This window comes from Ammospiza caudacuta, chromosome 2 (assembly GCF_027887145.1).
Source record: "Ammospiza caudacuta isolate bAmmCau1 chromosome 2, bAmmCau1.pri, whole genome shotgun sequence".
Lineage (NCBI taxonomy): Eukaryota > Metazoa > Chordata > Aves > Passeriformes > Passerellidae > Ammospiza > Ammospiza caudacuta.
In genome coordinates, this window is record NC_080594.1 from 59,615,571 (window position 1) to 59,641,546 (window position 25,976).

At 45.6% G+C, this 25,976-nt stretch overlaps 2 protein-coding genes and 2 non-coding genes across 5 annotated transcripts in view; 3 read left to right on the forward strand and 1 right to left on the reverse strand.

Annotated features, from left to right (window-relative positions):
- Positions 1-17,176, reverse strand: part of SLC25A30 (solute carrier family 25 member 30) — a 32,711-nt gene extending 15,535 nt beyond the window's left edge. The window contains exon 1 of one of the 2 annotated variants that reach the window (XM_058825164.1): positions 16,972-17,176. The gene's annotated coding sequence lies outside the window, so the exon portion shown is untranslated. The remainder of the gene's footprint in view (positions 1-16,971) is intronic. The other variant, XM_058825160.1, reaches the window with a different exon arrangement.
- Positions 17,177-17,302: 126 nt separating this feature from the next.
- Positions 17,303-22,545, forward strand: TPT1 (tumor protein, translationally-controlled 1). The gene is made up of 6 exons (XM_058799901.1): positions 17,303-17,463; positions 17,720-17,793; positions 18,441-18,631; positions 19,363-19,468; positions 20,778-20,894; positions 22,317-22,545. The coding sequence occupies exons 1-6, from the start codon at positions 17,436-17,438 to the stop codon at positions 22,317-22,319; spliced, it is 519 nt and encodes a 172-aa protein (XP_058655884.1). The 5' UTR covers positions 17,303-17,435; the 3' UTR covers positions 22,320-22,545.
- Positions 22,121-22,250, forward strand: LOC131554997 (small nucleolar RNA SNORA31). The gene has a single exon (XR_009274492.1). It is a non-coding gene; the product is annotated as a small nucleolar RNA SNORA31 (small nucleolar RNA).
- Positions 22,546-23,214: 669 nt separating the features above from the next.
- LOC131554998 (small nucleolar RNA SNORA31) lies at positions 23,215-23,350 on the forward strand. The gene has a single exon (XR_009274493.1). It is a non-coding gene; the product is annotated as a small nucleolar RNA SNORA31 (small nucleolar RNA).
- The last annotated feature ends 2,626 nt before the right edge of the window (positions 23,351-25,976 follow it).

Consider the following 25,976-nt stretch of genomic DNA (forward strand, 5'->3'; position numbering starts at 1 on the left):
TTTGCAATGCAGGATTTAGGTTGATCAGAATCCAGAACTGCCTACATAGCAAAATTTCAAGCTTTCAGTGCTATTACTTCTTAAAGGAGCCTCACTATTCTCTTTCCAGATTCTCAAATTTTGATGGTTTTCCTCTAGTTTTTACAGAATGCTTTGCATTAAATCATTACCCAAATAATACAGCTTTTCTTCTGGTTACTCCAGTCTGGCTTTGGGTAACCGAACTTTTGCTATCAGCATCCTAATACTATATCCTTCCTTTTAAATTTAAAAATGTACTTTATAAAGTTTTGTCAAATGAAGCATTTAAGTAACTTCTTTTTTTTTAATAAAATGTTCTGAAAAAGCAGGATGCTTTCTGAAGAAGTATTCTCCTGCTTTGCAGCCCTGCTGATCCACAGGATGACAACACCAGAACTAACACAGTGTTTGGCTGACATGAGCTGATTGCTGTTAACCTTCAGCAAGACAGGTTATTCTGCACAGCAGGGAAAAACAGCTGCAGAATTTTGTCCTTGTGGTAGTTGTCTGTCACAACAACCACATCCTGAACAAGTCACTCAGGACCTTTAATGTGCAGTGGGATTCCTTGCTGATGCAGCAATGCAGCAGTCATGGGTAGGAACTCACATCTCCACTGCTCCTAGTAACAAAGGCTGGTAGAGTGGGAGAACAATTGCCCTTCCATAGACATCCTGGGTTTCCATGAAACATGGCATCTGACATGCTCATGTCCCTCCATTTCCCAGAGTTATTCTTCCCTACACTTGGTTCAGTGGATGCCAGCTTTTGGACATGCTCATGCCTTAGAAGGCAGCACCAGGGAACAGAGAAATGTGCCTCACAGCTGTAAAAAGGGTCTTTGTTCTGCAACAAGGCAGCACTGATGTATCAGCTCACTGCCAAAAAGGCAGATGCTCCCTTACCTTCCCATATTCCCCTCCCATTCCCAGGCACAGTTCTGGCCCTTTGCTCAGGCTGCTGATTGCTCTCAACCCACTTATGAGTGGGTTCAACTCACTAATTACAGAATGCACCCATCAAACCCCAGGCTTCTGCCAGCTGATGCAGCTGTACTGGCTTCACACTGGCAGCAGCAGCAGTGTAACAGAAGAAGCAGCACTGCATGACTTGAAGTGGGTTCATCCTGTTGGAAGCATTGAAATATTAGACTGTCTCAACATCTCACAGGACTTAGCCACAAGTATCTGGCAGAGCAAATACTCCTGAGGGGTTGCAGTATGCATCCTGCCTTTAACACCCCATCCTAACACCTCTGGCCTCCTGTCTGGCTTGCAGTAAGAACAGGAGGTGGCATTAATGCCCAGACTTCACACAGTGTGCTAACAACTTTTTCTGACCTTCAAGGCCAGACAACAGAGGCAAGGCAGAGCTACCTTGCAGCCTGCCAGCTGGATCGTGTGTAAAACTTCATCGAAGAACTTTGGATGGCCTCCTACAACACAGCTGAAAATGCAGACTTCAATTCATGCCAAAGATGGGTTGGCCTTGTTTCAGCTCTAAGGCCAGGGGGACTCCAGCTCTGCCTAATCAAAGAACCAGCCTACAAACTTCCTTGCTTTGCATTTCAAATGCAAAGCCAGCAAGAAGACAGGGAGAAGAGAGACAAAAAAGCAATTAAGAGTAACAAAGATGAACAAGAGAAGATAGTGCAAATGAACAGTTAGACAAGAGATATGAGAACAGGCCTATGTATATTGTACAGAAGGTTTTACTGATGCTAGACTGTCTGAAATGACAAGAGGGATTTTTGTAAGTGCAAAGAATAAGTGATGCTTTGAAAACAGACGGTTTGCTACCTCAGTGATAGTTGCCGTGAGGACTAAGACATCTAGGTAACTTGTTCCAGAGGAAAGCACCACAGGTGAAAGCTACTTCTGATACTTTCAGGATTCTGAAGGAAGAAATGTTCTAAGGAAGGTGTCTGGGGATTGAGTGACTGTCTCCACTTCCTGGGGAGGTGTTGAGGGATCCTGGAAGGTCACAGCGCTATGCAGTCACACCTAGGATAGCCAGCATGGCCATCCTCCCAGCTGCTTGGAGCACAGGACTTAGCAATAGATTATATACTTCCCCCTGGATGGAGTTAAACTTTGTGGATTTGTAATATCTGTAAATTTTATGGGAAACTAGCCCAGCTCTTGTAGTTCTTACACATCCTGGATTTTATGTGATTCCAAAAGATCCACTGTTTTTATTGGTTTTATATCTTAAATGACAGTCCCTACCTGAAAGCCTTCTGTAATGGAGGTACTTGAATGTGTATGAAAATGAGGTTAATATAGAAGCTACACAACCTTTTTCCAAATGTATCTCAGCAATATGTAAATGACAGCACTTTTTTTCTGATATTGATTTTCACTGCAGACTCCATTGTAACATTGAATTTTGGAGATTATAAACAGGCTGTTCTCTATTTCTAAAACCTTGAAGAACAAAAGCAGTTCCAGAAATAGGGGAACCCCAGAAAATGGCTTTTGATCAGTAAGTATACAGCATTTGAAAGGAATGGGAGAGGGGAAAGTGTGAGCAACGAAATGTACAGTATAGATAATCTCACTTCATACAATCCAGAACGTGGTAGGGGCATTTAAATGGTGTAGTTAAAGACTAGGTGGGGAAAATAACAGTGATGTGCAGACTCCTGCAGCTCCATCTAGCTCATCTGAACAGAGTTCATTCAATTAGCTCAGCAAGTCTCTAATAAGCAAAAAAGATCTTAGTTTAACCACTGTCCATGTCACTAGTGCAGAAGGAATTAACTCCCAAACCGAGCTCATCTGACCATGTTAGTACACAGTTATGTGTCTGTCTTTTCCATGTCAAAGTTAACACACCTGACTTCACAGGTTTCAAGTATCAGATTAGTTGTGTCCCAAAAGCCCTCTAAACTTAGCCAAACACAGGCTTCTGGATACCAGCCCAGAAAGAGTTCTAAGAATTTTCTTAAATTCTGCATTGTGCTGTAATCCCCCAACAATTGTGATAGGAGACAGAGCTGCAGCAGCAGTGAGACCTTCAAAAGTTTTTCCTTTACATGTTGCAGGAGGACAGCATTAGGAAAGAATTCTTGCCATACTGTCTGAAATGCAGCACTTATTGCAGCAGGAAAATCAGAATCAGGACTCTTACAATCAAAGTTGTCCTGCCAGTGCCACAGATGTTTTGTTTTGCTGTTTTGCCTTAGAAACAATGAACAACATTTTTGCATTTTCATGAATTAACATTCTTGGTCAAAATCATTATACCCAGAAAGCTCAACTGAATAGTGTTTTGGTTTTTTCCTATTAAATCTTCTAAATCCACTGGAAATTACATGAGTTCTCTGGAAAACAATTGTTCAGGCAGGTCACAGCTCCCATCCACTCTCTCAACAGTTCCAGCAACCCCAGAATGCATTTGCAAAGTTTGGAGGTATTTGTCATTTGCTAACAAGAGGCAATGGCATCAAGCCCTGGAGTTTCTCACTGACATTCAGTTCTTTCTCCTTTATTTTCCCTGTTTTGTTTACTTCAAATGCACTGAAACAAATGGCCATATAAATGTTAATGAATTACAGGCTCACTAATCAGACCTGGGTTTGCCTCCAAGTTTTAGCTGATCTCCCTCAGCTTTGTGAGCAATGTACTGTGAAAATTCTTGAAAAGCCAGTTTAGTCTCAGAGGGTGGTGGTGGGAGGCCGATTATTATTTTGTAATGTTCTCAGACCATAACTTTCATTGTAGTAAAAATGGGGGGAAAAGCCTTGAATGAAAATCAAGAGCAAAATATTCTTGCAAGGAGACCAACTGCTCATCCTGAACCAAGGGTCTGATCTTCCAATATTAGGCTAGACACAGTAATCTCAAAATACTCCATGTGCACCAGCACTGCAAAAGATGTGGCTGAATTTATGAAGTAGATTATGCTGTCTAATGTAAATTACACCTGGAGACAACCTGTGACACTGACACTGTAAACACAGAGATGTGTGTTTCAACAGTGCTCTGAGCTCACAGAGGCTCTGCTCTGCTGATTTGAGTTGACTGTGGCCATTGGGGTGAGGAGTCAATGGTGCAAGGCACAGTTGTAGTCACTCTGCATTTTTGATGACTGAGATCGGCTGGTTTTATTCATACTTAAAGCTTGGTCCAGCTTGGCTCCAGAACATCTCAATTTTAAAATCTTCTGGACCGTACTCTGAAATGTTTTCCATTTCCATCACAGAACACATACACAAATAGAGATACTCTCCACCCCCCTCCCAACCTTACTTCATACTTGAAGAGGTGCTTGCAAACATGAACCTTAAAAAGTACAGACAAAAGGGCAGGTAAAAGGGCAGGGGGACAGGTAAAAAGATGATAATAAATCTTCTCTGTCAGAACTGCATCTTAGTTCTCACTGCCTCTGTTTATAAGCCCAGATTTGTGTGTCTGAACTTTCCCTCGAGTAGCACATGACAGAGCCAGTTTGTGCCAGGTTCCAAAATCAGCTCCCAGAGACCTTTCCTGACCACAGACTGGAGCCAGAGCAGGCAGTGTGACCTTACTGTAGGGTCACGCTGTGCCCATGTATTAAAAAATAACTATTTTCTTTTTTGCCTTTCACTTCTGCAATTACATGAATGTTTAATTTCCTCTTACTATACACTACTAACATAGGAATTGGTGTTTGCACTAAGTCAAAACAAAGCAATGATGTCACGTGCCAGAGTATGGAAAATAAAACATTGCATTGAAAACCACACTCTTGTCTTGCAAACTACATGATTTAAACATATAACAACTACAGCCAGCTCAGTATTACTACTGTATCACACACTAGGAAAAACCAGAACTCCTGTATTCAACAGTCTTTAGCTCTCAGATGTCTACTGGACATTTGTATTAAAAGACTAAAGTACTTTCTGCATAAGTTCAATATGCAAATCCAGGTGTGCAGTATATACAATGTGTAGCTTTAATGTTTTTCACATAAAAATTATTTTTTATATAAGCTAACAGTAGTTAACATTGTGTGCATTTTTATGTAATTTTTAATCTTTGAGACAGATATATAGATGATAATATATTGTTTAAATGTTGTAGTGATAATACCAGTCTGTCTTTCTCCTCTTTGTGCCATTCCGGTAAATTCAAAACTATTCTTAGTTACAGTTTTTAAACTAGTAGGTCCTTCACATTAATGATATAAAAAACCAAATAAAGGACTTCAGAACTCTGAATGACTGAAGTTGCACTGACTGTGAAACAAAGCTGTAACAGTGCCTGGTGCTGTTCACATCTCTGTCACTGGGCTTGAACAAGAGGGTGCAATTCCTACATGCTTGGTAAACTCGGTGTTATTCCTCGAGGCCTTAAAGGGATCTCATCCCATAGACTGCACTTCTGAGCTGTTAGCAGTGACTCTTCAGGGTATTTCTATGTGGTCTGTAACTACCCACACGTACACATTATGAATAAAGGGACTGAAACCAAAGAATGGAAATCCAAATTGAGTGCTAAGAACAAGACCTGAGCATGTCAGGAAACTCCTGCCTCTGCTGGGAAGCAGAAAAGTACTTTGATTCCTAAAAACATACTTACAGGCTTAGCCCTGAACAACCTAGAAAGCAGCACAGCTCCAGCAGGCTGACATAGGAGTTCCCCACTGTCAGTCCAAAACTCAGCCCTTTTTTGTGCTTCTCTTTCAAAATTAACATTTTGTAACTTGGGCCAAATACCACACTGTGAAAACAAATTTTGTACCTCTCTGTAGACCAAACTTCAGCAGCAGCACCACTGAAATATTATCATGACAAGATATCAGGTTCTTGCTATCCATCCTGAATATCCATGATCTCCACAGTTTTGTTTCCCTACCTATGGAAATAAGTAGTAATTTGTTATGACTGCATTACACCAGAAGAGAAACTATGACTGAAGAAACATACTCGGTCAATATAACTACCAACCATCATGGCTATGTTCAGGAATGGAGAATATAATCAGAAATCAAGGAAATGATGAAAAAGAATTTTCCTGGTCCTTAATTTTCAGTGGGCTACAAAAATCAGAAGACTCGGCCTTTATGTTTGCATTTTCATGTGAAATGAGAGCATGTGAAATGCTTTAAAAAAAAAAAAAAAGAATTGCAAATCAAAATCATGCCCTGAGCCTCTGTCTGCCTAGGTCAGACTCCAGGTAGTAAAGATACCCACAAATGATGAGGTTGTTCATCTGAAAAAGCTGGCCCTCAGGAAAGGAGCTTGCTTATAAACAGGACTGCATGCAGAAACTGAAATGGTGCCTTTTGTGTTGAGCAGCAGCAGACCTGTTCAATAAACTAATGGAAAAATTGCTGTTTTTCTGTCTGTGTTTCTTGTATGAAGCATGCAACTGAGGGCTTTGGATGAAAGCCAAATCTTTAAATATCACTGGCCACCAGCAGAAATCCAAAGCAGTGGATAGTAAACTCAGATTAACAGAAAGAAATAAAAACCATCTCCATTTTCATGGCACTGCTCTTATGTGCCTGGCTGGAGCTCACTCCTTTGCCTTGCCCCAGAGGATTCTGAAGCCAGTTTCTATCCTGCTGTTTAGGGGCCCCCCACAGCTCTGGGCACCACAAGCACAGCACACCCTGCATGCTCTCACCCTGTGTATGCAACATCCACTCTCCCCAAAAGCAGCTTCTCTCTAGGATGTTCAGCACAAACCCGCTTGTGAATAGTGAGAAAATGCACCAAAAAGATGCCCAGAATAATTTGCATCTATTTGATGTTCAGCATAGTGCATCTGTTGCATGGTTTCCATATTCATGCTGTTCTCAGAGGAGGATCATTTGCTTTGTGCTGTAACAGCTACGCCCCCACGCCTCCCTGATTTCTCTGCACTCACTTGCTCCCATACCTATTCATTTTTGCAGTGGGATTTCTTCCTGGTTCCCTGTCCCCACAGAGTAGCAATGATTTGTTCTATGAAGCTTGCAGTAGGTGGATAAACATTACTGGCCTCATTTCATGCATGGAGAATGTGAGACAGGAGGGTTATGCACAGACTGCCATCGCAGAGAGGAGGGGCTGTAAGCAGCAGTTTTGACACACAGGAATTTGTCTGTGGCCTCACAGGTGTGTACTGTGCTCCTACCCACACACTGGAGCTTCTCGAGACTGAAGGATAGCATGACCTTTTAGAGAAAACAAGCCCAAACCTAACAGGCACTGTGTGCCTGTTATTTACAGCAGAAAAATATGTGTGCTCAACTTTGATGCGCAAAAATGTGTTTTCTAGGTCCCAATGCACTTTGCTTGTACATATGTACACGTTTGTGGGCTGAGATATGTGTGGCAGGATGTCCCAGACATGAAATTTGCTGTGATTTAGTGTCTGATAAGCCACAGCTGGAGGAACACCACACCAGACCACATTGCAGAACTACTTAAAAATGAGACACCCCGAAGGGGCCTGTGGCCATACAGAAGAGTGCTGAGGGTGGATGTGATTTCTTGGCAGTGCTGAAACAAGGCAGCCTGACCTCACATCACCTCTGTAATCCTTCGCTTACTCAGGGATATCCAACACCGCCTTGGCTGGGCATTTGAGCACAGTCATTAAACAGTAAGGAAGCTGGTGGCCCCTAAACCACCTGTCACATATGAGGAAGGTTTTGCTTGCTCTTTCAAATGTCAAAACCAGGTCAGAACTGTAAGACAGCAGGATCAGACAGGAGAAATCCTCAGGGCAGCAGCTAATGTAATTGGCATAGCTGGGAGCTGGTGAGGCAGAATGGGCAGCAGTCCTCCCTCACCTCAGCATGGCCCCACAGGTTTGTCAAAGGGTTATTTCAGGGCAGAGAAACAGACAGAGATGATTCCCCAGCTTCCCTATGACTTTCTTTCCCCCTCTGTGTTTCTAGAAAAGTTCTCTCCTAAGGCTGCATATGATTGACAAGTTAATAAAGGGCATTTAAGGATACAGAGTTATCTTCAAACTGCTTCCTGAAAAACACACAAATCTATGCAGAGGGAGGCAACATCGCGGTGTTGAATTTCCTGACCTCCAGCAGTCCTTGGCTGTAGGGGTTCTTCCTGAGCAAGAAGTGCTTAGTAGCCTTTTCTGCAATTTTTTTTAAATTTCTTTTTACAATAATCTAAACTTTTGGCATCCACAGCATCCTCAAGCAATAAGTTTCCCAGGCTAACTATACACAGGGTGTTAAACAAAGCCATCCTTTGACTCTTCTGAACTTGTCACCTCATCATTTTCCTGATGTTCCTATATTTCCTATCTGCTGACAGAGAGTGAATAGTTGGTCTCTTCTAATTTTCTCAACTCTGATGGTAAGATTTCTATCACACCCACCACCCCAGATAGCACTTTTTAAAGGTAGTGTGCCTTATTGCAGATAATATTTTGCTGCTTGCCTCTTTTCTTGGTACTGGTCTCACTTTTATCACACTTTTTTGACACTGTGAGGCCAGGCCTGCACATGGCACTTGACATTTGGGCATGCAGAAATTACATACAAACTCTGTGTGTGTGTATACAGACATATGGCAAGGATGTTTCTGCTTCTATTCTCTATTCCCTTCTTAAAATTTCATTAACAGTTTAGTCTTGTGATCAGCACTGAGAGATGCTCTCACGTTTTCACAGAAGTATCTATTATCGCTTCAGGCCACTCTGCCCTGAATTGTATTTGTTAGCTAAACTGCTTTTTTTATGTAAAGCTCCAGAAGAAATACATGAGATGAGCTGGTTCATCCATTTTTCCTCTCTACCTACAGCATCACAGCTGTGGAGAGAGACTTCCATGTGCCCACTGACCCAGTGAAAGAACCAAACAGTGAGGAACACCCTGATTCATCCTGTGTGAAAGTACTCACAAATAATACAGTTGGGCTTTTTTAATAAATACACAAATTGTGTAGCTATTGTGTCTGTGTAGAATGGGGCACACTGAGCTCCCTAAGGATCTGAGCATCAGACAGGCCTCTAAATCCACATTAATACAGGTTATGATCCACCCTATACTTGCAACACTCACAGGGGAATGGTAGGGCCCAGTCCCCTGTTCAGTAAGCAGTTCCATTTGTTCTGCAGAGGACGATGGAAATCTCCAGCACCAGGAAACCTGAAGAACAAGGTAAGCAAACATCTCCCCAGAGAACTGCATGTTTAACTAATCTCCCTGATGAAAGAAGACTGGCTGACTGAACTCTCAAGGTCCTTTCCTAACCTTATCTTGAAGTGCCTCAGATTATCAGCCATCTCACAGACAGATAAACAGATCAGTCCCTATTTCCTCAGAGCATATTTGTGGATAGAATCTGCAAACACCTTCTTAACACCTTCTTCTCTCATCCTTCTCTTAAAATTCCCCATTTTTGAGTAGCTCCTACAGTGCTGCCATACCTTTCCAAAACAACAGAGCAATTCAAAAATCACTCAGAAGCTAGGAGGTACCTCCTAAGTGTCCAACATATCCTTTGTCACCCAGTCACCTTTTTGGTTTTTGCAGAAAGGAGGAATGTAGTGGATGCTAAATTCTTAACAGAAAATAATAAATATCTGTCTTGAGATCTTTGAAAATGACAGCAGCTTTGTATTTCCAGCTGACATGTTATGACCTCAAGTTACTGGATTGCCATTTGAGAAGCTGTTTTCCAAAATAGAATCTTTTAGTCCTGTTGCCTGCTGTCCCCTACAGTATTTTAAAGTGATGCTTTGAGAGACCAAGAAGTTAATCTACCCATTTCCTCATAATGGGTATTAAATCCTGCCATTTTCCTGGTGCATCTGCAGCAAAGTTTGCTTTCTAAATGTAACTGTGTTACCCGCTGGTAGTGTCAGAATTCTAGGGATAACACCACTAACATGCTGAATGCTCTGATGATTATTTCCCCATTGACAAGGCTGAGAGCTCACACTGTGTAACAATGACCTAAAAAGCACACAGGGATGGATTAAAATGGCAGAACTCAATTTCAAGCTTCATAAGATTTCTGAAGCAAATGCCATTTTGAAAAATGGCAACTGAGTGAGTTCAGCATGGCAGGATTAGCCCCTATAATGGCTAAGAACTCAACAGACCCCAGCTCATTATGAGTGGATGCTAATTATCAGGAGTGAATGGTATCTGTGTGCAGCATCCAGCTGGCCAGGAGCCCAGAGCGGCTGCATCAGTTACAGGCCCAAGATCGAATTTTACTTGCGCTGGCCCTGGGGCACGTCAGGTGACATGGGAACGGTACCAACAGCAGTGGAAAAAGCTCTGGCCTCCTACCAAGGTGAGCCGAGTCCTGCTTGCCGTCCACCGGCTCCTGTCCCGCCATCTAGTGGGGTGTCCCACATGGCACAGGCGTTCAGAAAGCCTTAAGGCTGGCACAAAAATAGAGCTCGCAGGAGGACATCGTCCTCTCAACAGGGATCACTAAGTTAACTGAAGATGTCTTCAGGGTGAAGAACTGGGCAGAGATGTTTGCCTTAGAAGCATTGGCTAACTTTGAAGTGATGCCTGCAGATGGAAATTGTAACCTTGGCTCACGTTGCAGTAAAACCTGCTCCATGGATGGGGCCGTGAGCTGCCCTGCTGGGACCCTCCTCCCCAGGGCTCAGTGGCTGTTTGTGCTCATGCCCATCCCTCACTCCCCACCTGGGCTGTGCTGCAGCCACACTGTGTCTGGCTCATCCCAGCCCTTGGAGTGGCTTCAGACATTGGTTCCACACCACTGGCCCGGCTGGCACACCCTGGGACTGAGCCCTGGCTGGGGAAGACACTTCCCCTGCCTGCAGCTCCAGCTCCCCTTCCCTTCTGTAGCCAGCCTGGCTGCTCCGTGAGAAGTCAGCTTGAGCGCTCTTAACAAATGGATCCGCTCGTGAGCTATCTCTGCTGTGGAGGATAAATAGGATAAATTCCATTCCCATTCTTTGCAAAACAATTGAACCAGCCAGGCATGCACTGAAATTTTTTTTTTTTTTTTTTTTTTTTTGGTGGATGACTTTATAAAACCTCTACTCTGCTGTAAGAGAGATGTCCAGGTTTACTGCCCACAGACTAAGGAGAGTCCCAACACAAGAAATTAGATCCCCATTGTTATCTTCTGTTATATTTCATATTTCTAAAGTCCCATACTGTCACAATCATATTCCTAAAGTCTCGTACCTTCTCAGCAATACTTCTTGGGGGCAGTTCTTCACAGCTCTGACTTCTTCTGCTTGTTAATCCTTCTCCATCAGGGCTCCATCCAGGTTCTCCCTGACTGGTCAAGCCCAGTCCCTGTTATCCCAGTTATCTTCATTAGCTACAGCTGCAGCCCAATTAAGGACATCACAGCTGCAGCCCATCAAGAACAACTGGGGCTTATCAGGGCAAGGCCTATATACAGATATTCAAATACAATACAGATATTTTACTAGGACTCCTACTATAGATCCCTGCTTACCCTTGCCTTAGGTTTGGCGTGGAAGGAGCCCTTTCTGCAGCATACCTCTAACCTAAGTCAAAGGATTGTACCACACTGTATTTAACCAGGACTAAAATAGGGACTCACTAGGATTAAGACTCTGGGCACTGCAGAACCTGAATGCTTCTCCTGTGTGCACGTGATTTCCATGCAGACCCATCTTGCCATGCAGAGAAACATTCTTCTCATAATGTCCCTTTTCCAAACCCTCTTGTTTATTCTGAATAGGGATTTGTGGATATTAATTTTACCCTGATTATGTAACCACCCTAAACAGGTATAAATGACAGCACATAGTTCATATAAGAATCACTTGGTTATGAATAGGGTTAAAAAGAACCTAGAGGCAGGCAGAATCAGCCATTATTTGTGTCAACAATGACAGATCTAACATGTTTTCTGATCTCCCATGAACAGGTTTCTAGCTTATTCCCAAAAACCTGCCAGGACAGAGAACTAGGTAGACAGCCTATTCTTTGCTTCTCTGGTTGTACTGGAAAGCATTTCCCATGGCTAATCTAAATCTTCCTCACAGCAAAACAAACTAACTCATTTTCCTTCTACTCATTCCCTCTGCTCTTGTGAACCCTTGCTGATCAGTCCATAGCTTTTTCAAAGTGTGCTGTTAAAGCTGGAGTCAGTGCTCCAGGAAATACCAGCACCACCAAACAGAGCTCAGCCCCTCACGTCTATAACAGCACAAGTCTCTTACACATAACATCATCACTTAGCTACTCCAATATTGTGTGGCCTTCTCTCAGAACAGGTAAAAATAGACATTAGGATTATTGGTTTTTCCCACTGAAAGGCTGGTCAAGCATCAGAACAGGCTGCACAGGGATGTTGTTGAGTCACCATCTGTGGAAGTATTTAAAAGGCAAGCAGATGTGGCACTCAGGGACATGGATTAGTGGTGGACTTGGCAGTGCTGGGTTAATGACTGGACACAATGATCTCAGAGGCCGTTTTGAAATTAAATGTTTCTATGACTCTATGATTCTGGTTCAGCTTTGGATCCACCAGTATCCCAGATCTTTTCTGTAGAACTGCTGCCCAGTTCTCTGTCCTGTGTCCATGGCTGATCATTTCTGCTCTGTATTTGTGAACATGACATCAGAGCACCCACGTGGAGCACATCATCATCTCAGCATTCCCTGGCATTTGCCAGCAGCAGAAGCCTACAACAAGCAGAGGACCAGGGCCATGATCAGGCAGCACTTCCCCTATGCACTCTTTCAGTTTCTAGTAATGTGTGGCTCAGAGCTTGTTTAAATGTTATGCTGCGCCTTTGTGTTCAAAAGCCTTTGGTAGGTTTTCTTTTTAGCAAATGTTTGACTGCTCATTGATGGGCTGGCCTTGTCCAGATGCCTTCTAACAATTCAGGCCACTTGTCCAATGTGTCAAAATCCCTTTTTAATTCCAGTTTTAATCTCCAGTACACTGGTGGTCCTTCCCAATGTAATGTTACTGCCACTTTAACGAATGCACTCTCTATTCCATCACTGAGCACATCAGTGCGACACACTGGCACAGACCTGAGGATCAGGTGCAGACATTTCCACCACAGCCCTTTCAGTCACCTGGATGTTTCTATGGTTAGTGAGTATGAAATTGCGGGTGGGCAGCACCTTGCTTCATAGTTGTGAACTTGGGAATCGCAGTCCTGTTTTTCCTAAAAACGCAGCAGCTGCAGTGCGGGCTGACAGCCTCACTCCGCCCAGGGCAGGGTCTGGGTGAGCAGCGCCGCAGGTAAAAGGGGTTTGTGGCTGCGCAGCGACCTCTGTGTCTGTTCGCAGAAGTGCAGCAGCCACCGAGAGGAACACTAAGTACTGAAAATGTCAAGGTAAGAACACGAACACCTGCGTCTGTTGTGAGTGTTAGAGGGCTTGTTGCTCAACCAAAGACCTTCCTTGTATTCTAAAAATGATGCCTTTGTCTGGGATACCTTAATCTATCTAGTCCAACCTAATATGGTCTATCATTTGTGAATAGATCTGAGCTGATAAGCTACACTAATGATCAAAGCTCAACTCTTTCAAATATTAATCTTGGGATCTGGGATTCTGGCTTAGTACACTGCCAATGTAAATCTAAATTATGAATTTTGGCTCGAGATCCAAAACAGTCAAAGGATTGTCAAGCATTGGAAGACTGACTATATTCATAACATAAACTCACCTGAAAGAATCAAACTGATGGTCTGGCTTTGTAAGATCAATTCCCAATTAATAAGCAGGGGTAACAAATAGTGATCAAATCTTTATTGCCTGGAATTGCCCTGGGGAAACAACTTGAAGCGAACCAGTTAAAAGCTACAGTTTCCATCTCTGTGTGTTGGAGAAGGGGCTACAAAGTCACAGCTCCTTGTTTCAGTCCTAAATTCCAGACAGATTTGTGAAGACATGAGTTGATCATGTGCATCCTCTCTCCCAAAGCCTTTGTGCTTTGGGAGATGCACTGGGGAAGGGGGCACTGGGCACAGACTGTCCTGCCAGCCTCTCTGCAGCACCAGGGCTTGCTCAGTCCTTTAATCCTCATTTTTTCCAATTTCTTTCTACCAGCAGATATAGATGTGTACTTAGGATCCTCTCCCCCACACCTGGCAAATGATGTAAAACATCATCACTTTTATGTGACTTTCACAGCCTTTTACAAAGGTTAGAAGAACACACTGGTGCCACCCCTTATGTCATAGCCCAGTACCACCTCTCTTCCTCCAGCCTCACCTCTGCTTTATTTCCACTGATTGCACCCTGCAGGAGACATAGGCTGAAGGCAGGATCCCCTCCCTTTTCTTACAGCTCATGGGAGTTGCCACAAGGGCTGAAAATGGACTGTTTATTTGGGGACAGAATGGTGCAGGATCAGCTGTCATCTGGCACTCTAACCCAAGACACAATTAGTTGAGCACAGCCATATCCACACAATATTGATGGAAGCAATACTGCAGTAATTCACAACTGTCTGAGGTGTGGCTTTCCATGGGAAAGGCTTCTTGTGACACTCTGCAGACACCTGCCTAGAAAATCCTCCTCAGATACTGTTAGAAGACTCCTCTATAAACCCACAGGATTCCATCAATCCTTCAGGATTTACACAACACAAAAGGCGAGGTGCACTATCAGGAAAACTTCTCACATCATTTTGGTTGTCAATCGGCAACTAAAAAGGTGGAGGGAGGGACCACATTTTTAACGTGTCACTCTGAAACGTGAATCCAACTCTGGCTGGATGTGAGAAGTGCTTGAAGAGGCTGCCTGGACAGAAAGCAGGTGAGGAATACTAAGGTTTTCTCAAATGGATTCTGAAAAAAAAGGGGGGGAAAAAAGCACTTTCAAATCTATTTCAAATTCACAAAGTATCAGCACATAACATAATTCAGTGTTTATATGGGATCACAGGAAAATTTTAGCACTGATACCTCAGCGAAGCCTATGCCAATTAAAACACTGCTAACTTCAACTTGATACTGATTTAACTTAACTCCACATCAAACACTCCTGGTGTTCACACAGGAGCCTTGACCCATTTAGCAGATGCATTTTTAAGTGACATCTCACATTTTACACCTGCAACTCCTAATACAGACCTACAGGCAAGGCAGAGCAACCTGAAGGTCCCTTTACCATCACACTGTGCTAAAGGCTTTCTACCCTGACTTCAGCAAATTGAGTCAACTGATGAATTTGTAAGATGTTTCTGGACTATGCAGAAATATCCTTTTTTCTAGAATGGTCTCTTGAAAAGAAAACCAAATTGAAGCACACCTACTAACTGGATGTTTTTAGCTGCATATTACACTATGTAGAAGGAGCCAAATGTTCTCCTGTCACTCAACATACTGCTAAAGATGTAAGTTGCTCTTTTTTTATTGTGGTTTGTAAAAAGAGGGGCTATCTTTTATCAGGCCAGATGTCACTGAGGAAAAGAAAAAAAAAGCAGGAAAAGCTTTTGGGAAGAAGCCCCTTCTTCAGGCCTGAAATAGCAGCAGTAGTCTTGAAGGTGAAAACCAGCAGAGAACGACTTGTAAATTTAATTAGATTATGTAAGAAGCTAGACCATCTTAAAAAAAAGGGCACTGATATCTGGAGCAAAGGAAGGAAGAGCAGGGAAGGAGGAGATAAAAAGGGAGCTCCACTGGCACACACAAGGAAAGCAATGAGCAATTCACTGCCTAAGGAAGGCGAGGGACAGGGAATTGTGTCCTGTGCCCTGATGTCTCTGCCAAGTCCAGGATCATTAGCAGCATTAAGTGTTTCAGGTCCCATGATGTCTTTTGAAGGTATTTTATCAATGTCTCTTAAGAATCGGAGTTCAAGTGAGGTCTAGATTTGTTTCAGCTTGACAGGCTGCTGCAGAAAAGTAAGTCCAAAGGGGGAAAAAGAGGTCTAGGCATTACTGCCCTTCTGTCTTTTATCTCGACCCTGACTACTGGGCTAAATCTCACTTATCCTTATAAGAAAAATAATAAAAATATACCTGTCCCAGGCAGCCCTTTCACGAGTGCATAAGCAGTGCCTCTGAACATCCCCAACTCAATTTCCCTGAGGGAGTAATAACAGGAAGAGTTCCATAGCTTCCTACTTATTTCCCTATAAATGTTTTCAAAACATCACTTATTTGGAGGAGATCCAGTAACCAGTACAGCAAATGTATAACAGAATGAGTTTCTGTGTCCCTGTGTCACAGCCCTTGCAAGGTCCAGAGCCCCTCAGCAGCGTGTGGGGATGGCAGCGAGGAGGCAGCAGCTGGAAGTGGCCAGGACAGCTCACAGAGACACAGCCCTGTCAGGCTGCCCATGGAGGGGACACCCTGGATGTGATGGAACATGGGCAGCAGTGCTTCCCCGGGGAGCTTGGGAAAAGCTGGGTGCACTTCTCCTTGGAAAGTCAGTGTGTGGATTTACCAGGCTGCCTGTGTTAAACTGGAGGCTAGTTTAGAACATGGGGGTGCAAAGACGCTTCCTAATACAAGACAAGGAAAAGAGAATGGATATACATAATTGCCTCCCTGAAAAAAAAAAAAAAAAAAAAAGAGGAAAAAGAAAGGATGCATAGGTGTGCCCAAAAGCTGTACCATCTTGCACCAACTGGCAAAAGAAAGTGAAAATGTGATCGCCCCAGCTCAGTGACTCTGAATAATGACAGAAGAGCCAGTGATCACACCTCCCGGACACCTCATAAGAAGTTAGACAAAAATAAATGTGTTACTGAGAGCTTAAAAGATTAGGAGCAAGAGGAAAATTGGTGTTGAAACTCCTGAAATGCAAGCACAGGCAATGAGGGAGAGGCACCAGCCCTGCTCTGGCCCGGGGCAGGTCTGCTTGCTCTCCAGAGGTCCCTGCCAGCCCTGCCCCTCTGACTCAGGAGGGATGAAACCCCGCTCGCCGTTTGGCAGGTGAATCTGAGCAGAGCCCCGGCACACAGAGGGCCAGCCCTGTCCTAGGGTGCATCAGGCACAGCACGGCCAGCCGGGCAAGGGAGGGGATTGTCCCGCTCTGCTCTGAGCTGCGGCGGCCTCACCTCGAGTGCTGGACGCCACAACGTAAGGAAGACATGGAGCTATTACAGCGTCCAAAGGAGGGCAGTGACGATGGTGAAGGGCCCTGAGGGGAAGCCGTGTGAGGTCGCTCGGTGAGTTGATCCTGCAGAGGCGGAGGGGAGGCCTCGGCGCACTGACAGCTCCCGGTGCGGGTGCCGGTGCCGGTACTGGTGCCCGCTGTCCCCGCTGTGGCGCTGCCCCGGCCCGCGCGCCGGGAACCCCGCGCTCGCGCCCCCCTCGCGCGGCGGTTCCGGACGCGGCCGCGCGGGGGCGCCGCTGGCGGAGGGGCGGGGCGGCGCGCAGTGCGCGTGCGCGGTGACGCGCGGGGCCGTGCCCGCTATATGAGCCCCGGCAGGCGCTGACTCGGCCCTTTCCGCCCCGCTCCCGCCCCGCGCCCGGGTCGCTGCGCTGAGACCCCGCGCCCCCGCCGCCCCCCACCGCCGCCATGATCATCTACCGGGACTGCATCAGCCGTAAGGCCGCGGAGGGGGGGGGGGGGCGCGGCCGGGAGGGGCGGTCGGGCCGGCACTCGGAGCGGGGCGGGGGGGGGGGGAAGCGCGGCCCGGGCCCGAGCGCTGGGCCCGGCGGTGCCGGCGCGCATGTGCGGGGCTGGGCCGGGGCGGGGGGGGCGCGGAGCCCGGGGGCGGGAGCGATGGGGGATAGTGGTGGGTGCCGGGAGGCGGAGGCTGACGCGGCTGGGTGTGTATGTGCGTTTCTCTGTCCCTGCAGAGGATGAGATGTTCTCGGACATCTACAAGATCCGGGAGGTGGCGGACGGCCTGTGCCTGGAAGTGGAGGGGAAGGTGAGTGCCCGCCCGCCCCGAAGGAGGGAGGGAGGAAGGGTTGCCGCGGTGACTCACGGCCGGTGGGGAGGGGGGGTGGCCTCCCTGCGAAGAGCCCGAGCAGGGAAAGAGAGAAGACTCACCTTGGCCCCGTGCCCCGTGCTGCCGTAGATGGTGCCTGAGAGAGCCCGAGTCAGCCAGGCTGGAGTGTAATGGAGATTCGGTTGTGCACCGTGTGGGAGTCGTGCTTGGGAGTCATAGAATCATAGAACGCTTTGGGTTGGAACGCACCTTGGAGATCATCTAGTTCCAGCCTCCTTGCCATAGGCAAGGACGCCGTCCACTAGACCAGGTTGCTCAAAGCCCCATCCAGCCTGGCCTTGAACAGTTCCAGAGGTGGGGCATCCACGGGTTCCCTGGGCAACCTTTGCTAGTGCCTCCCACGTAAAGACTTTCTATCCAATATCTAATCTAAACCTACTGTCTTTCAATTTTAACCCATTCCCTCTTTTCCTGTCACTGGGAGATTAGTGCTCAAGCTGCAGCCAGGTTCCTTGCACTGAACTGTGTCTCAAGTTGTGCCCTGCTGTCAGGTCATAGGAGTGTAAGAGCGGTAGTGCTAAGGTTTTTTGCAGAGCCGTTAAGTTTTTTGATGTCTCTAAATCTAGATGGTCACCAGGACAGAGGGTCAAATTGATGACTCTCTAATTGGTGGCAATGCCTCTGCTGAAGGTCCTGAGGGAGATGGAACAGAAGCCACGGTCATAACTGGTGTTGACATAGTAATTAACCACCACCTTCAGGAGACCAGCTTCACAAAAGAATCCTACAAGAAGTACATCAAGGATTACATGAAAGCGTAAGTGTTGGTAGGCCTTTCCTTTCAGTTGGGCTGCAGGGGTTTTGTGTGCTTGAGATTGTAAAAACAGCATTGGATTTATTCCTATCAGGTGTTCATTCTGATACAGGTGTGAAACTGGCTGTGAACTTCAGTAATGTCTTAATGCTTGGCAGAACCGGGCCTCTAAAGAATGGGGGATGGAATATGTGTGTTTATTGTGGCTGAGGTAGAGGAACTGATCGTGTGCTTTGGCTCTTATTTGTAGCTTTGCTGTTTTCTATTTGTCCATGCCAGACCTTCATTTGGAGGAACTGAGGTGGTAAAGAAAAGCTTCTGGAGCTTTTCTAGAGTGACAGTGTAAACAGCTAAAAACCGTGTGTGAATGGGTCTTTTTGCTAGTTCATGGTGTAACAGCTGTTGGCTGGTGTTCAGTGGGGTTAATACTGAAAGTGAAAAAGCTTTGTGATGTGGGTGATATTCCTGGTGCTGTGGAAAGGGCTTGCTGATTTTTGCCTATCACTAGCCTGGTTGTAAAATAACCTTGGTAGGAGTGGCAGGTACTGTTCTGTGATTTTACTTTAAAAAACTAAGTTAAAATTTGGGGGCTTTGAGAGGAAGTGGGGGGAAAGGCAGCAAAATCTAAGTTTGACATGTAGCTGGGTCAACCCTTTCTGCTATGGCATCCTGCCAGACAATGAAGATATTAAGCTAGAACATGTTTTCAGAGCATTTTTTCTTTGTCCTTCCAGAATCAAAGCCAGACTTGAGGAACACAAGCCAGAGAGAGTAAAGCCTTTCATGACCGGGGCTGCAGAACAAATCAAACACATCCTTGCCAACTTCAAAAACTACCAGGTGAGTTATGTCTCCTTACAGCAGTATTGATAAGCTGTGATTGGTTCATCTGCTGAACAGCTTGTTGAGACTGTTGATGGCACCTGTTGTGGGGATGCTAACTTGACAGTCTTTGAGAGTAATAATGGCCCTGAGAGTCAGGGAGGAGAAACAGCCAGAGACTGTTAGCTGTTTGGTGGTCTCATTTCAGCTGGTAGTGCTTGTAGTTAGCTACATTTGTTGTTATGGTGATTCAGGGACTGTGCAGTTAGACCTGGAAGGTAGATCACTTTGGCCCCTGCTGTCTCTTGCTCTGTTCATAGCAGCAAGGTAAAATTATTGAATCACAGAAGGTGTTGGGTTGAAAAGCATCATCGAGTTCCAATTCCCTGCCATGGACAGGGATGCCTTCCACTAGACCCAGTAGCTCAGAGTCCCATCCAGCCTGGCCTCAAACACTGCCAGGGATGGGGCATGCACAGCTTCTCTGGTCAGTCTGTGCCAGTGTCTCACCAGTGCCACAGTGAAGAATTTCTTCCTAATATATAATCTAAATCTGTCCTCTTTAGAGGTTCAAAGTCATTTCCTGTTGTCCTATTGCCATGTGCCCCTGTCAAAGTCCCTTTCCAGACTTTTTGTAGTCCCTTTTACATACTGGGTGCTGTAAGGTCTCCCTGGAGCCTCTAGGGGTGAACAGCCCCAATTTCCTCAGTCTGTCCTTATAGGAGAGGTGCTCCAGGCCTCTGACCATCTCAGTGGCCTACCTAGGCTTGGTCCAGCAGATCCACATCCTTCTTGTGTTGGGATCCCAGCTCCAGAGCTGGATGCTGCACTCTGGGTGAGGGCTTAGCAGAGCAGAGGAACAAAATCATGTCCCTTGACCTGCTGGTCACTCCTCTTTGGATGTCTGGGTTTCTGGGCTGCAAGCTCACAGTGCTGGGTTACACAGACTTGTCACCCAACATCCCAAGTCTTTCTCCCGAGAGCTGCTGTCAATCCGTTCCCAAGCCCTGCATGTATTTGTGCTTGGGCTTGCCCTGACCCAGGTATAGGGCATTGCACTTGGTTTGTCGAACATCACAAGGTTCCCATGGAGTCACCTCTCCAGCCTGTCAAGGTCCCTCTGGATAGCATCCCTTTCTTCTGGTGTATCAGCCATGGTAGCACAAAGATTGACAAGCTGCAGGGAAGGAAAATCCCTGTGGCTGGTCAGGGAGACTTTTAAACTGAGCTTGGTGATGTTGCATTGTTTATACAAAAGTATTGTATAAAAAGGCATTTTCTCCTGGCATTAGCCAATTAAATGTCTTAGAGACACATTCCTCTGAAGTTCTTTGTAGGGGAGAACATGAATCCAGATGGAATGGTGGCTCTCCTGGATTTCCGTGAGGATGGTGTGACCCCATATATGATTTTCTTTAAGGACGGCTTAGAAATCGAGAAATGTGTAAGTACTGAACTGAGTTAATGTGCCCAAGTACATGGTGAGCTCCTTCATCTTTTGTTCTCCTGTATCCCTGTTGAACAGTAGCTGCCAGTTTGAAAACTTTAAGTATTGTGCAAGTACAGCCTGATTGGTGCTTTAATATTATACAAAATGCCTGGTGCTTTAATATTATACAAAATGCCTGAAACTTTGAGTACTATTCAGTTGTACTAAAAGGGGATGTATATCACTGCTGTGATTCATGGTGACTTATGGCCAAGAAATGCAGAAGGGATGGCCCTGGTGAGATGTAATTGGGAATGGGTTTAAACCATTAGATTAAAGAGCAAGTCCTCTGAAATGGAGCACTTCTACTTTGGATCTCTTTTCTGGGAGTTAACTGTGAAGTACCTTGCATGGTCATATTCTGTCTTCTTTCACTTAATCTGATGCCCTTATACAAGAACTGTCAGTATAAATACTGCCCTAAATTTGGTAACACAGTATTACTTGACCAGGTACTTAACCTTTTTTCTATCTGGAATCTCCCAACTACCTGAGCTCCTGTGGTCTGCTCCTATGGTCTGGAATGTGGTTGCCCACAAGAGAGTATTTGGATCTCAACACTTGTGGGTTTTTGGTTTGCTTGGACACCTGTGGAATTCACTGCAGTGTGGGACCAACAGTTGCCTTGCCCATTGTGGACTTGTGAAGTCTGTATATAGACAGCTAAATTTATCTGTAAAGCTTCTCACAGGCTTTCTGGTATGCAAGTCATGTAAAGATGAGCCAGATTCTGGTGTGCAGCAGTAGCCCAATTAAAGGAACACTTCAGTTGGCCAGACAGACACAGCACCTCCCACAGCCTGATGAGGGGGGATGTCTGTTCTGGTCCTGGAACAGGTGATCACCTGCAGGGCACCTCCTGGGAGCAGAAGCGTCTGTGCATCTTCTCTATGGGGGCACACCTTTTGGATGTGTTGTTTGGATAACTCCACCTACTTCAAGGTGGAGTACAAGAACAGTAGCAAGGTGTTCCCATGTGCAGTAAAACCTGCTTCAGCTTCTTGGTGCGGCTTTCTTCAGAGACAGCTGGGTACATTGTAAGCTCTGGTACTTGTTTAGGATGTGCTTGAGGGGAAACATGAACCTTGGTGTGTCAAGCAGGAAGAGTGTGAATGAGTGCTCAGCCTGGCTTGTTTAGCAGCTGGTGGGTGCCAGTTGCTCTGTACAATTGTAAAAATGATCAGCATCCTCTGATAGACCATGAGCACTTTTCCTGTTGCTCCCTGGTTTGCACTAAGATGCAAAAATAACTTCCTTGCGCTTTCTGCCTGCCTGACTGTGGCAGCCCAGATTGAATTAGGGAATACACAAACAAGTTACAGAAATTTGCTGGTAATGTCAAGACCTTTAACTAACACTTGCTTACTCTTGTTTCAGTAACAAATCATACAGTATGGTTTTGGATCACTTGTCTTCATAGCTGGCTGCTGTTTCTTCTTCATCGGCACAACACCAGGAATCAGCAATGTCTAACTGGACTGATGTCATCTTGAGCTTTATTCACTTATTTTGACCCTGATTTGGAGTGGAGGCATTGTTTAAAAAAAAAAAAAAGAAAAAAACATCTATCATGTAGGTTGTCTAAAATAAAACTCATTTAAACCCATTCTAGGTGATGTCTTTTGGTCTGATGTGTCTCTCAAGGTGACTTGAAGGAGAGGTTGCACCATGGATTGATGCTGCCAGTAGCACAGCTGGTGCTAGAGCAATACAACTGGACTGTTTCCAGACAGATTTCACAGTTTGCCTGTGGTACTGGAGTGCAAAAGCAGGTTGATATCAATAAGGCAAAGTCCATGAAATGCCATAATGGAATGGACCACCATTTTTTGTGATTTTGCAGAGTCTTATGTCTGGAAGAGATAAGAAATTAGTAACAAAAACATCCCTGAATGGAATATGTGCTGCTCAAGCTGAATGCTGGCGCCGAACTGCTTTGTCAGACAAGAGCACTTGAGCCTCTCTTGAGCTATAGTAGGTCTCCAAGATCAAGGCAGGAGGCTGAATGGGAATACTGGGGAGAGAAGGTGAAATGGCTCAGTTTTCCAACACGGCTTGGCTGTGGTACTTTGAATGTGACAGCTGTTGGGGAGCATATGAACTAGAATTCAGTCAAGTTGCAGGATTTGTGGTTTTTCTGTACTTGGCCTCTTGGAGAGTGATGTTGGAATGGCCTAGCTCTGCCCTAGATGTCCTCCAAACCAGGTGTATGCCTGTATTTGGGACTTAACTGAGTGTTAGTAAGTTATGTTCCTGCTGTGTTCCACGTTAGGGAATGCATCTGTTTGACAGACCTGGAGCAAACACTGTTGCTTCTCAGGTTCTCTTTTGAGATGCAACAGTAACAGGTTCCTTGCGCTTTCTGCCTGTCTGACCCGGTGGCAGTTTGGATTGAATAAAGGAACACAAATTTCTTCCAGATCCAGAGCCCCACCTGGATCAAGGGGATGTGTGTTGCTGCTGACCCTGTTCCTGAGCAGGGATGTTGCCTTGGACTGCTAATCATTAACTTTTCCTGCTGCAGTGATGGCAGAGGCATAGAAGGCTAAGGTGCCTGAAAGGGGAGGGCATGGCCCACTTGCTGTTTATCTCATTTGGGGTTTTCACATCTTTGCTGTCTTGTGTCAATTTTTGGCCCCTGGTGCTGCAGGGTGGAGGTGGAAGGGGGTTCTGCAGGGGTGAGATAGATGTGGCAGAAGGCTGGGAGGAGTGAGAGACTGGAGGAGGGAGTAGAGCCTGCCCTAGTTATCTCCCAGGTTCCTGTCTGGTTAAATACACCCTATTTTAGTTCTGTGGGAACGTTATATATACGGATTTTTAATTTTTTTTTGTTTTTTAAGCTTTTTCAGTAAAGGATTTTGAGTCAGCTGTAGTGGATGAGGTACAATTTTGGTGTGCCCTGCTTCACCCATTGAGGCTGGGAGGCAAGTTCAAAGCCTAGATAAAGCCACTGAGGCAGCTTGTGCATTTTCTTGCAGAGGATGTGTTTAATGAGGCCAGGTGAGGATGTTCTCTCCCCTTTCCTGATGCATCTTCATTAAAAATGAGAACATTAAAAGACAGGGAGAGCCAACAGTCCTCAGTTGAGTAAAGTTAGTGTGGGCAGGGCAATGCTGGTATGCCTGTGCTGCCCCTCATAGCCCTGGCTCCCACTTCCTGTGAGTCAATGTTTAAAATTCTGGAGCTGATATGTGGGAGTGGAAATGACTCCTCCCCCCCGCTGGCTGGTCCTGCCAAGGCTGGGAGCCCTGGGCACCAGCCTGGAGCAAATTGCCACGTGGCACCTGTGTACAGATGGAGAGCTGCTTTGAAAAGCAGGTGCTTCAAAGCACAATGAACACAGGCTTGCTGCTTGGTTGAATGGCAAATTGTGTGTCATCCTGTCTGTACTCCAGGCTCATTGGGGTATTTAATTGCTGTGTGCAAACATTCCTAACTAGGGAATTCTGTGCTCCAAGCAGGTGTGCTCTTCTGCACGGCAAGCCTCTGGTGGGAAGGCTCCTTTCAGCTTGCTGTAAGAAGTGCCAGTTCAGAGGCTCTGGAGATGTGGGGTTTTGTTTGTTTCTTCAGTGAGCTGCAAGTGAAATGTTCTTGCTGGGCTCACTGCACTTCCCAAACATGCATTGCTGCCTTCAGTTTCTCAGGATAAGCCTTGCTGCTCTGCAGCATCACATCTGTCAGATGCACCAGGGAGGGTGTGGCAGGGAAGGACTGCGGCAGTGCCAAGTGCTTGTTGCAGCTGCACTGCTGTGGTAGCTGCCTGCTCTGCAGTCAGGCTGAGGGAGAGCTGGGAGTCACTGCATGCTGGGCAGGGGAGCCCGTGCTGGTAAATGTACTTGCCCACAGTCCGTGACACAGCTCTGTGCTGGGGAGGAAGTCTGCGTATTTCCTCATGGCATAGCTCCTCTTCTTCCGGCCCATCTTCAGCTCAAGCAGCTGTTTTGTTTCTGGGCCTGAAAAGCTGAAGTGGTTTGCAAAGGAAAGTCTTCATGCTTCAGACAACAGCTTTGGAGTTCTTAAACTGATAAAATTCCCTATGATAACAAATTAGCTTTATTTAATTAACAAATTAAAATACACAACTGAAGGACAGCTTTAAGACTTAGCCCAGTCTTGTTTTAGAATGTGCTTATCAGGCTTGCATCTCGCATTCCTGGAAAGATACTTTCAGTGGATTTGGGAAGGATCCAAATTGCATTTTTCTTGAGCCTCATGGAGCAGGTTAAGCAGCTGGGTAGAAACCTCCCTTATGTTGGCTGGGGTCTCAGGCTCTGTGGGGCCAGGAGGCCACTCCTGCACCCACTAGGAGCTGGATGCTGACAGGAGAAGGAAGGTGGATTTGCTTAAAAAGAGAAACAAACCTGCCTTTCTAGTTTCAGGCTTCTGTGGTTAAAGGAGTGATCCCTTGGGCTGAAGGAAGCAGCTGCTGTGCTGGGCACGTCCCATTGTCTCCTTGACTTTTTGCCCTCAATGTCTTATTATTGTCTTACAATAATAGTCTTTGCCACCTCACCTACAAATCCATGCTATTTTTGCCCTCTGGAAGCAAGCAAAAAACCCCAAACACTTTCCATGCCCCATCCACTGATGTTAATGTCCATTTTGCTGCTTGGCCATCTGCTTTGAGGAGAAAGGGTGCAGACCTGGGGGTGTTCATGCAGTGCAGGGAACATCTGGTGTGCTGGGAGAGGCACTGGTGTCCCCCACTGCCCCTCTGGGGTGCCCAGCTTTGCCCACTGACCTGAGGGTGGATGCCAGAGCCCAAGTGAGTGATGGTCTTTGAGCCTTGTGCAGCCCTCAGCTTTGGCACAAGGAGGGAGAACCTGCAAAGGAAGATTCTAAATGAAAGTATGTAGGGAACACAATTGGGTTTGATTGGTGTTGGGGGCTTTTTTTTTTGTGAATTTTTCACTCATTTTAGCTCACAGCCAGAAGGCAGTTACAATAAGCACAGGACATGGGTGTTTCCAAACAAAATAATACTTTTCTTTTTTTTTTTTTTTTTAATTTGGAAAAAAATGGAAAAGCTGCAATTTG